The 12,113-nt window shown below is 48.0% G+C and overlaps 1 protein-coding gene across 2 annotated transcripts in view; it reads left to right on the forward strand.

Annotated features, from left to right (window-relative positions):
• The first annotated feature begins 6,557 nt into the window (after positions 1-6,557).
• Positions 6,558-12,113, forward strand: part of TUBGCP5 (tubulin gamma complex associated protein 5) — a 40,244-nt gene continuing 34,688 nt past the window's right edge. The window contains exons 1-3 of one of the 2 annotated variants that reach the window (XM_053310258.1): positions 6,558-6,872; positions 10,962-11,015; positions 11,105-11,213. In XM_053310258.1, coding sequence (XP_053166233.1) covers positions 6,694-6,872; positions 10,962-11,015; positions 11,105-11,213 — 342 coding nt within the window. In that variant the 5' untranslated portion in view covers positions 6,558-6,693. The remainder of the gene's footprint in view (positions 6,873-10,961; positions 11,016-11,104; positions 11,214-12,113) is intronic. The other variant, XM_053310257.1, reaches the window with a different exon arrangement.

Raw genomic sequence — 12,113 nt, forward strand, 5'->3', positions numbered from 1 at the left:
CATTCTAAGATTGTCTCACCCAGGACAAATTAAAACAGAAGCTCCACTATTAAATGCGCCCCCCCCATACAAATACGTAGGCCAAGAGACCTGGCCCTCACCCTTGCTGTCACCCAAAGTTGCTCCCCCAAAGGGGCAACCCCCTTTGGTGTTGCCCCTTCAGTGGCGACCCCGCCGCCACCGGCAGAAGCCTATATAGCCCTGAGCAGGCAGCTCTAGGCAGCTGGAATGCAGGAAACTGCCAAGTCACCCTCCTCCCCGGCCCCAATCCTGCAAGGCCTCACCTCAGCACAGCTGAGGTTTTCCGTATATGTAAGGCTGTACAGACCATAAGAGGCACCCCCACAGCCAAGTGTGATTCCAGATGTTTATCTGAGGGATTGCCAACCTATTTGTTCCAGTCCCCATTAGCTTTACACCTCTATGACAGTTACATGACAGGTGCAGTCAGACCCAAACACCTGCTATTCTGTCATACAACCTGCAAAAGGCACAGGAGCCACAGTACAATGGAAAGGCTGGCAAATCCACTGATGCTCTTTCTTTCCAATGCTGTTCTACTTTGGATGCTGCTGAATATAATCTTTCACTCTGTCAAAGTTCTTGTTACTTCGAGGCTAAAGGTTATGTGATAGGAATTCCACCACCCACCCTGGGTTGTTTCTTACCTCAGCTTGTCACTAGGTTTGCTCTGAAGTGTGGTAGTAATCACCTTTGTGACTATGCTTTGCTCAAAGTGGGGGAAATTGGCTCCAGTGGATACAAAGCTATGTCAACCTTAAAATACCAAGGAAAGTTGATTGTGGTATGGATGCACTGGAAGTTAGGATAAGCTGAAGCCTAAGAAACACAGATATATGCCTTGAAAACAAAGAGTTGCTTTATTAAGGGGTAGTAGGGGTACAGAATGCGAAAAGAGGGCAATTAAGGCAAAATAAAGGTAGGTTTGCTAATGACAGTCTTCCCATAAAGGGTTTGCAGACGCTCTGGAAATTGTGTATTCCCAATGTATATTAGGTTGCTCGAGGGGTAGGGTTAGAGTGCTAGGATGGAGAACAGAGGTTTGGGGGCTGAAAGGTTTCAGCAGAAGGGATAGAGCAAAGAAAGGAAGAGATAGAGCATAACTACCTGGGGCCTAGGTGGGGTCCTTCTCTCCGGGAGGCTCAAACACGAGGCAAAACGCAAGAGAGGTGGGAGGGGGAGGTGCAAGAGAGCAATGCCCTCGTGGGAGATGCTTTTATAGTCAAAAACATAGCAGGAGGGCATGAGTGGTGAGGAGTCAAATATTTTGAGTACTTATTCCATATATGGTGTGATTCTGTGTGATCAAGCTGCATCCTGGGTGTTATCACTTGGGTGCTTGTCTTAAACAAAAGAGTTGCTTCACAGGTGCTTGACTGCAAGTAGCAGCTCTCGCGAGAGTTCGTGAGCAGCTGCCCAGATAGCAACAGGCAGGAGCATAGGGAGGCTGGCGGTGGCCCGTGTGTGGCTGCCGCTGCGGACCCCTGGCCCCGCCCCCGCGTCTTACATAAGATGCAGGGGGCAGCTAGCCACGCCCCCACATCTGATCTCAGATGCGGGGGTGTGGTCTCCCTCCCAAACGGGGCCGCGCGGCCCTGTTTGGAAGAGAGATTGGCCCACGCTGCATTGGGTAGCACGGGCTGGAGCAACTCTCCCTGCCTTAAAGACAGGAAGAGCTGTTACAGCCGCACCGCCAGTGCAGGGCGGGCTGATCTCCCTCCTACATGGGGCTGCACGGCCCCATTTGGAAGGGAGATCGATCGGCCCCACTACATTGGCAGCAAGACCAGGAGTGGGTCTCCCTGCCTTTAAGGCAGGGAGAGTTGCTCCAGCTGCACTGCCAATGCATTGCGGGCTGATATTGGTTCGAAATGGGGCCATGTGGCCCTGTTTGGGACCAAAATAACACCCCTTGCTTCTGACGTCAGCGGCGGGGGGAGTGTCTGGGGCCGCCCCTGATTGGTGGTGACCCGGGTTCTTTGAACCTGCTTGTCCAGTGGTGGCTCCGCCCCTGGCAACAGGGACAGGGGGAGAAAACAGTGATGGCAAATGGTGGCCGGCTGATAGGCAGGAAGAGGAGGAGACGGGCAGGCAGGTGGCTGGCCAGCCAGCCAAAGAAGGAGGCAGGCGGGAAGAAGAAGATGGCAGGGGGTGGGGAGAAGACAGCCGGCAGGTGAGTGGGGAAGACGGCCGGCGGGCAGGCAGGCAGGCAGGGAAAAAGATGGTGGGCAGATGGGGAAGAAAACAGCTGGTGGGAGGGCGAAGAAGGTGGGGCGGGGGCAGGCGGACAAAAAAAAGGGGGTGGGGGGAGAAAGTGGCGGCAGCACACTAGAGGGGCAGATGCTCTGCGACCGGCCCAGCTAGTTCTGAATAGAAATGGAGAACTCTCTCTGGCATTACTCACCCAAACTGTTATGTATGGAGGAGAGAAATATCCTTGAGTTGTGTTATCTATAGCGGCTCTCTTAAGGGGTGGAAGGAAGCTTGCATTCCATGACCTTTTGTCTCTTTTGCATGCTCTTGCCCTGGTTCTCTGTATGTGCTCAGATGCAATCAGAGTGGCATATCCCAGTCACGTTAATTGACCTGGGGACACCAGGAAATGTCTTATCAGAACAACCTGTCATCTCAGGAATGCAGCAGGCTAAAACCTATCTTCCAAATAAGCAAAGAAAAATGGCTATGTTTCTGGTCTGGGGGTGCACTGAAAGCTGGCCTCCAGATGGGACTCTTGAAAGGAAGGGGACAGTGGCCTCTCTGTTACCAAGGCCCAGGGCCTGCAATTTCTCCACTACTCCCTGCATCTATGAGATCCATGGTAAGAAGGCGGGAAGCCCCTCAGGTCTTACAAGCAGCCGTGTAATTGCTGCTGTGATGAATAAGGCAATGAGCTAGGGAGCAGGGGTGGGGGATATGGGATGGTGGATAGCTACACAGTCAGGCAAATGAGCATGAAGTGCATGTAGCTAGATATGATGGCTGATGCAAAAGGCAACCTTGTGGTTAGCCCCTGCAGTGCCCCTGCAGATTAGATGAGACACCACTATATCTCAAACATGTCTGTTTGTGGGGCACCTTCCAGTCCTTTCCAATGGGGCACCTCATCCATGGCTCAAACCTTAGACCTTTTGTCCAAAATGAGAACTGTGCTGTCCCAGCTGAAGCCTAGAGCTCTTTGTGCAGCCTCTGTGTTCCTGGTGTTTATGGTTGGGTAGGATCAGAGAGCTAGGGGCTAAGGAAAGGGTGGGCACACTTGGCCCTCCAGATGTTATTGAATTGCAACTCCCACCATCCCCAGCAACAGTTTATTGTGTCTAGGGAAGATGGGAGTTGTAGGTGGAGGTGGTCGCTGTAGGTGGTCGCTGTAGGGCCAAGTTTGCCCACCCCTGGGCTAGGAGAATGACCTGCTCCATGATGTGTTTTTCACCTGGCTGTGGCCAACTGCTTAGACATTTGCTATGTGGGATATGCCATGTGGGGTTTGAGATCTGCCCGCTCCTCCTCTTTTACTTCTGACATGGGTATTGCTGGCCAATTATGAGAAAGGTGAGTTTGGCTTTGGTTTTGCCATTTCCCCTGGCTGGGCTTGAACCTTGCTTACCTGGTTCCCATTATCTGTGCAGTGAGCCACCAGTCTTTCCTCTGCATGTGTGTGGCTGAGGCTCCCTTGCTGCTTGTTCCAGAGCCTTCCCAGCAAAAGGGTCATTCCCTGCATATAGATACCACTTTCCAGGATAATTTGGACCAGTGCAGAGAGTGGTGGTGATGGTGGTGGTGGTAGTGGGGAGCTCTGTATTTGTCCTACATGCCTTCTCCCCTCCCCAGGAAGTTCTTTTCCTGCTCTTGCTTGAAGGCACTCAAAAAGGTGATTATTGGTAGCGTGAGCGTATACTGTGGTTCCTGGCAGCTGTTTCTGGCAACTTGCTGTCTGTGCACAGTGACCCATGCAGCAGAGGGCACTGTAGCATCACTGGTTTGTTATGTGGGTAATGTCTCCATTTTAGTGTGGTGATGAGGGGCAGCCCCAAAAATTGAGGCACCTGAGGTGAGGTGGGGGGATGGGTCCCTTTCAAAACTGACCCCTGCCAGCTTTGAAAGAGAATGGGGAGCAGGGAGGAGGGAAGGTTGCAGCAGCCTCCTCTTCTCTGTTCATGCTTTGCAAAGGGTGTGAGGAGAGGCACTTCTTGCAAAGTTTGCAAGGTCAGATTGACAAGGACACCTATGACGTCAGTGCTGCTGCAACACTGGCATAATTGTACCATTCGATTGTACAGCCGGAGTGATATTTGATCTCACATGCAACTGCATATTTCTGAGTAATAGCCAGATTGATCTTTGGGACAACCAGAAGATACCATATAACACCAATTTTAAAAGAACAGCACTGGTTGCCAATATGTTTCCCAACAAAATAAAAAGTGCTGATTATCATTTCGAAAGGCCTCAGTGGCTGGGTCCAGAGTATTTAAGAGAGGGCCTTTTCTGTCATGAATCCTCCCACCTATTAAGATCATCTGGGGAGATCCAGTTATGGTTGCCACTGGTGTGTTTGGTGGCAACTTGGGACCAGGCCTTCTCTATGGTGTCTCAGCTCCAGGCAGTTCTGGATGAATCTGATTACTTAGGTCCTTTCCAGTCTGGCTTCCGGTCTGGATATGGGACAGAAACTACCTTGGTTGCCCTGGTGGATGACCTATGCCAGAAGATAAGGAGTGTGACTTTGTTGATCCTCATGGACCTCAGCAGCTTTAGATACCATCGACCATAGTATCCTGGGACGTCTCTCTGGGTTGGGACTTGGGGGCACAGTTATACGTTAGCTCTGCTCCTATCTGGAGGGTCATACTCAGAAGGTGGTGCTGGGAGATGCCTGTTCCACTCCTTGGCCTTTGCCTATAGGGTGCCACAGGGATCTATTTTGTCCCCCATGCTGTTTAACATCTGCATGAAACTACTGGGAGAGATCATCCATGGATGTGGGCTGCGGTGCCATCAGCATGCTGATGACACTCAGTTCTACCTATCTTTTAAATCAGCAGACTTCAGGGAGGCAGTGGATGCTTTGAATTGGGGCTTGGAGGCTGTTCTGGACTGGATGGAGGCAAACAAGCTGAAACTTAATCCAGATAATACGGAAGTACTCTTGGTTGGAAGAACTGATCATCTGAATAATGAAGTAAATCTGGTCTTGGATGGAGTCACACTCCCTCTGAAAGACAAAGTCAGCAGCTTCTGGACCTGACACTGTCCTTGAAGGTGCAGGTGACGGCGGTGTGCAGATATGCCTTTTACCAGCTACGGCTGGTATGCCAGCTGCAACCCTACTTGGAGAAGTCGGACCTGATCTCAGTCACTCATGCTTTGGTAATATCCAGGTTACTGGATTACTGCAGTGCACTCTGTGTGGGGGTGCCCTTGAAGATGGTTCAGAAACTTCATAAAAACTATAGAAGCTTTATAGTTTTTATAATTCTCAATTTTTAACTTTTAAAATAACTTGCTATTTGAAACTATATATATATATAAATTTCTATATCGCCCTTCCAAAAATGGCTCAGGGTGGTTTACACAGAGAAATAACAAATAAATAAGATGGATCCCTGTCCCCAAAGGGCTCACAATCTAAAAGAAACACGATAGACACCAGCAACAGTCACTGGAGGTACTGTGCCGGGGGTGGATACGGCCAGTTACTCTCCCCCTGCTAAATAAAGAGAATCACCACGTTAAAAGGTGCCTCTTTGCCAGGTTAGCAGGGGTTAATACTGATTGTGGTTTTTAATCTTTTAACTTGTTTACTTAATTTGGTTAATTTTATTGCTTTTATTGTATCTATTTTATGGTTGTGAGCCGCCCCAAGCAGGAGTGTCCTGGAAGGGTGGGATATAAATATTTTAAATAAATAAAATAAAGATGCCCCCCCCCCGCCCCTTTGGAATGCATGCCCTCTCAAAATATGAGCTTCTCCAACTCTGGTAGCCTTTAAAAAGATCAAGGCACACCTGTTTTCTTAGGCCTTTAGTTAAAATGTTTTTAAAACTGTTTTAATTACTGTTTTTATTGTGTAAAACCATTTGTGTTTTTATGGTTGCTGTGGGATATAAATGTAATAATAATAACAACCTAGGGAAACACGTCAGGCGGTTTATAAATATGATAAAATAAAAACAAATAATATTTTAAAGATGAGAATAAATCAAACTGCCCACAGCTACGAGTCCTACTGTCTGCAACCGGACTTCACTCGTCTCATTAAGTTTCTCACGTATTGCACCAGATGTAGTGGGAACACAGGAAGTGAAACCGTTTACGGATTATCTTGTGAACGTCGAATACACTGTGAGCAGGAATACGATACAAATCCAATCCTGCATCAAAAACAAACACACAAACAAAACCGCCCCCCAAGGCAGCTCAGATTCGGAGGACTCCCCTCCTAAACCTGGCGGGCGGGGGTCGCGGGAGAGAGAACGATGCTTGGCTACTTGCGCATGCTCGATAACCCTCAACCGCTCTTCCTCCAGTAGACAGGTGGGGGGAAGTCTCGCGAGGAGTTTGCCGCGCGGCGAGATGTGAAGGATGATGGCGACCAAAACAAACCGAGGCGCCGAACGGTCATTCTAGGAAACCTCTTTTATTCTCCTTTCTCTCCCTCCCCCGAGGCTCCTCTCAATGGCGGCCTCCGCAGCTGCCATGGCGACGACTCCTCCCGCGCACTGGAGTCACTTCGAACAGGAGCAAGACCTCACACTGCGGGAACTAATCCGGCGGGTAACCGGCCTGTCAGAGCAGAGCGAGGATGAGCGCGGCCACTTCCAGGCGGCTCTGAACTTCGCCTGGTCCAACTTCAGGTCTGCTGCTCGTCCGGGCGGGGGCCGGGTGCGTCTCTTGGGTCCATTTGTTGCGAAGGGCGCCAGGAGGGGTGGGGGGCGCTGCTTGGGACCTTAGAAGGAGATATCCTCGTGCTCGGGACACACAACAGCCACTGAGTCATTTGGTGGTGGTTGTATGTCCCCAGCATCTGCAGGCCGGGGATATACTGCCACTGACCCTGGAGGGTCTGAGCTGGTTTTTGGGCACTAGGTTACAATCACGCCGTCCCAGCGCACGTGTCTTTCCCCCCTTGCGGGTGTGTACTGCTTCCTTATCGCCAAATTCGGTATTTAAAAGGCATGTGGAGAGGCGCTTTGGATGCAACTTCACCCGCGACGCGCTTAGACAACGGCAGGACGTGTGCGTTCAGGGCATGTTGGCGCGGTTAATTGTGTGCAGGACCAGTGCAATGTGGCCCTTGCTTTAAAAAAGAAATTGTCATGATCATGTTGCCATAGACGTTCTTAATGCATTTGTCCAATCTTTTCTGGCTGCTGATGATCCCCATACCTGTTGCAATTCTCTCTGTTAAATGTGCATTTTATGAAGACGTTTTCCCTATTATTTGGCTTGAACTGGTTCCTGATAGTTTTATTGGCTGATTATAAAAGCAGTTTTTCTATTCTCCCTATCACATTATTAATATTTGTAAAGCCTTATCACACCCCTACAGTCTCTTTTCTTGTTAAACAAAAGGCTCCAATTTTTTTTAACCCATCACCATACTCCAGTTTTTAAATAACTTTATACTGAAGTGCAGGGTGGATTTGATTTAAATCAAGCTGATTTAAATCATGATTTAAATCACTAGCAGGGTGGATAAAAATAAAAAAAATCTGATTTAAATAAAAAAATCCAATTTAAATCAAAAATCCGATTTTGATTTAAATCGGATTTTTTTGATTTAAATTGGATTTTTTTTATTTTTATCCACCCTGCTAGTGATTTAAATCGTGATTTAAATCAGTTTGATTTAAATCAAATCCACCCTGCTGAAGTGTCCTAACTTCATTTGAGTTTGCAGCCTTGTGTCTCAAGTGTCCTTAACACTTAATATTAATAGCTATAGCTGAGATACCTTGTAAAACATTTTTATATGATGCAGGAGCTGCTTTTCTCTGGGTTTGTCCACTGGTGCAACTGTTGGATAAATGTTCCCATGGTGCAGCTGTATTGTTCAGGGGCTTCTAGGGTAGAGTAGCAAGAGACCTGCAATTCAGCACTGACAAAGTAATATTTCCAGTATGCATTACCCACTGTGCTGGAAGGAAGAGGCATAGTTTTGTACATACTTAACCTATGGAATTCCTGCCACAAGATGTGGTGACAGCCAACAGCCTTGAAGGATTTAAGAATGGTTTATTTAAGTTAATGGATGACAGATCTATCAATGGCTACTAGTCTCAGGGCTATAGGCCACCTCCCGCCTAAGAGGCAAGATGTCTCTAAATACCAGTTGCAGGGGAGCAACAGCAGGAGAGAGGGCATGCCCTCAGCTTTCCACTATGGGCTCCCCAGTGGCATCTAGTGGGCCACTGTGTGAAACAGGATGCTGGAATAGATAGACTGTGGGCCTGATGCAGCAGGGCTGTTCTTATGTTCTTATAATCTAGTGGTAGAACATATATTTTATCTTCGATATGGACACAAGTTGAATCTCTGACCAGGGGCGTAACAATAGGGGGGGCAGGCAGGGCACGTGCCCTGGGCGCCACTCTGGTTGGTCACGTGGGGGGGCGCCCAAAAGTGGCATGCCCCCTGACCTCCCCCGGATCACACGTCGGTGGCAGGTGGCGGCGGGAGTGAGCGCGGCGGTGGCAGGCGGTGGCGGATTGCCGAGTGCGGCGGTGGCGGGCAGCGACGGCGGATTGCCGAGTGCAGCGGTGGCGGGCAGCGACGGCGGATCGCCGAGTGCAGCGGTGGCGGGCGGTGGCGGATCGCTGAGTGCGGCGGCGGCGGGTGGCAGCGGATTGCCAAGTGCAGCAGAGCGGCGCCGAGGCCTGCCGTCTGGCCCGGCATCGCTTCCCAACTTCGCAGGCGCGCCTCGGCGATCCGCCGCCGCCCACCACCGCCACACTCACTCCCGCCGCCGCGCGATCTGCCGCCGCCCGCCACCGCACTCACTCCAGCCAGGGGGGCACAGGTATGTGGGGGGGTGGGGGCAGTGGGAGAGCACAATTTCAGGGGCAGAGCTTGCCCTGGGCACCGTTTCCCCCCGTTACGCCTCTGTCTCTGACACTCTTAGTTACAGCACAAGCTCTGTGCCTAAGACGTTGGAGAGTTGAAGCTTAATCCAAGAAGTATGGAGGTGCTCATTGCTGGGTAATCTGCAGTCGTAATCTGCATGACAGAATAGAACTTCCTATTCTGGACGGGGTTACACTCCCCCAGAAAGAACAGGTTCATAGTTTGAGAGTGCTCTTGGACTTGGTCTCACCATGGTAACCTCAGGTTGAGGCTGTGGCCAGGAGCGCTTTTTACAAGCTGTGATTAATTGACAACTCTGTCCATTCCTTGAGGAGAATGACCTGAAAACAGTTGTACACAAGCTGGTAACCTCCAGGTTGGACTACTGCAATGCGCTCTATGTAGGGCTGCCTTTGTATGTAGTTGGAAACTTCAGTTAGTTTAAAATGCAACAGCTAGATTGGTCTCTGAGGTATCCCAGAGAGACCACAATATGCCTGTTCTTAAACAGTTGCACGGGCTGCTGATATGTTTCAAGGCAAAGTAAAATGTGCTGGTTATTAACTGTTTAAAGCCCTGAATGGCTTAGGTCTGGGTTACTAGGGATGTGCATGGGTTCAACTCTCCCTTTCTGGAGTGCCAAACCTGTTTGAATGCTGGTGTTCGAACCGGCTTGATGGGCAGCAGCAGCGGCGTGAGTGCCTTTTAAAAAATGTAAGGCAATTCTTACCTTTTTGCCCCTCCCCACCACTCCCCCCCCCGCTGGCACTTGATTTTTAAAGAGACTTTTTAAAAAGATATTTTTAAAGTTCCTTCCTGCAGCCCCGATTGGCCATGTGCATGCCGATGCTGATCGAGGCTGTAGGAAGGAATGCTGCAGCCCCACACATCTCTTTCAAAATTAAGCGCAGGTGGGGTGAAAGTGTCAGGAAAGGGGCAAACAGGTAAGGAGTGCCTTATCTGCTCACTTAAAGGTCCCCCCCGCCCGCGCGCTGTCCCAGGGAGGTGAACTGTTCCTGCACATCCCTACAGGTTACCTGAGAGAGTACCTTTCTCTACAAGATCCCCACCGCTCATTAATATAATCAGGAGGGGTCTGTCCGGATGCCACCGGTTCATCTCGTGGAGATCTCGGATTGGGCCTTCTTAGTTGTCATCCCTGGGTTGTGGAGTACTCTCTGCGTGGGATTATCTTCCTTGGAGGCCTTCAGGAGAGCCTTAAAGACCCATCTTTTTAGCCTGGATTTTAATGATATATAATTGTAATTTTAATCTGATGCTTTTTGATTTTTAATTGTTTTGTTATGTGTGTTTGATTTTAATGTAAACTGCCCTGAGCCACTTTAGGAAGGGTGGTATATAAAATAAAACATAAAGTCCTCTTGATTCTTCAGCACAGTGATTCTACAGGTTGTGAAACCTCTGGAGTAGTAACTGTTATGTTGCTTGTAAAGTGCGTCGTCAAGTCAATTTTGACTCCTGGCATCCACAGAGCCCTGTAGTTTTCTTTTGGTAGAATACAGGAGGGGTTTACCATTGCCTCCTCCCACGCAGTGTGAGATTATGCCTTTCAGCACCTTCCTATATCTATAGTACCAGTGGGGATTTGAACCAACAACCTTTTGTTTGTTTGTCAAGCATTTCCCCGCTGTGCCATTAGGTGGCTTATGGTGCTCATTTGTCCCTCATTTGTACAATACTCATTTGTCCCTTTAAAATCATACTTGGGAGATACCGAATGCAAATAGCTGAATGCTAAATATATCCTGAACAAAAAAAAATCTGTAAAGAAAAGTGTTCAGTTAATTAATTTATAGTTTCATTGACAGTGCTTGATTTCTGTGATGGAAAAAAAAGTTTTCTTTTATTTGTGCATCTAGATTTCATCGATTTCTTGATGTCAGCAGCCACAAACTGGAGAGGATAATAGAGGGGTAAGATCCTTCTATTTTTGTGATGTTGAGCTAGTTCTCTTCTTTTTGTAAGTTTAATTGATGGATGCTTAATCTTTTTTTAACATTAGAATTTATGAAAAGCTGATTGTTCACTCAGACCTTGTTAAAGCTGCAAGCTGGAAGAGACTAACAGAAGAATTTCTGAATTCACCTCTTCCAGCCACTGAAGGAACAAAGGTATATAGTGTTTTTTGAAGACAGTTTTCAGTTGTGTTATTCCTTTCTTACCTTTGTTCTGATGCTGGTCACTTTGTAACAATACAATTGGTTTCCACCCTGACAATTTTCTTTAGACCATTGGAGGTTTTAGCACTGAAATATTCATGTACTGTGTGTGTACATTACTAGGAGTCTACCTGCCATTTCATATGCCATTAGATACTTAACATGGCAGGTAAGAGAAACGCAGCACCATGGTTTATTAGAATATTTGTTTTTGATAGGCTGGTGCACAAGAGCTTGCAAATGCTGTTGTGGTGAGACTCATCAAACGTGGTTAACAACAACTATAATAATTAATAATAAAAGTGAAGTAGCAGAACCCTTTTTTGATCTAGGCATTGAGCCATACAAATGTATAGAAAAGTAAGGAGGTAGAGCTGTATGTATACCCATTACATGTTTTTTAGATTTCCACAGGAGGGATCCCAAGGAAGAAGAATCCTTTGGCTAAGTCTAAAGTTGTAGATTGCTCTATCCACGCCAGTATTATTGGCCAATAAAAAAAGGAGACCCATAGCTGCTAGTGTTGCACTGATGTGGTGGAGAGAGGGCAGATACAAATGCTTTCTGGCAAATATAATTGGTAAATATAGACATTGGGTTGGGAGCAGGAGCAGTCAGTTGTATATAACTCCTGTACAAGTATACAATATTTGTATAGGAGGGCCCACCGGATACTTTGAGAAGCCCAGCAATAGAGTATGACTTAGCCAGAATTTGAAGAATCCATGGCTTAATGAGTCAAGGCAAACTGTAAAAAGATTTATATTTTGCAAGGTTTTCTACATAGGCCTAAATCGGTGCTCAAGTGAATTTCTGGGTACAGCAAAGTACCTTCTTGTTCAGACTATGTAT

Source organism: Hemicordylus capensis, chromosome 3 (genome assembly GCF_027244095.1).
Source record: "Hemicordylus capensis ecotype Gifberg chromosome 3, rHemCap1.1.pri, whole genome shotgun sequence".
Classification (NCBI taxonomy): domain Eukaryota; kingdom Metazoa; phylum Chordata; class Lepidosauria; order Squamata; family Cordylidae; genus Hemicordylus; species Hemicordylus capensis.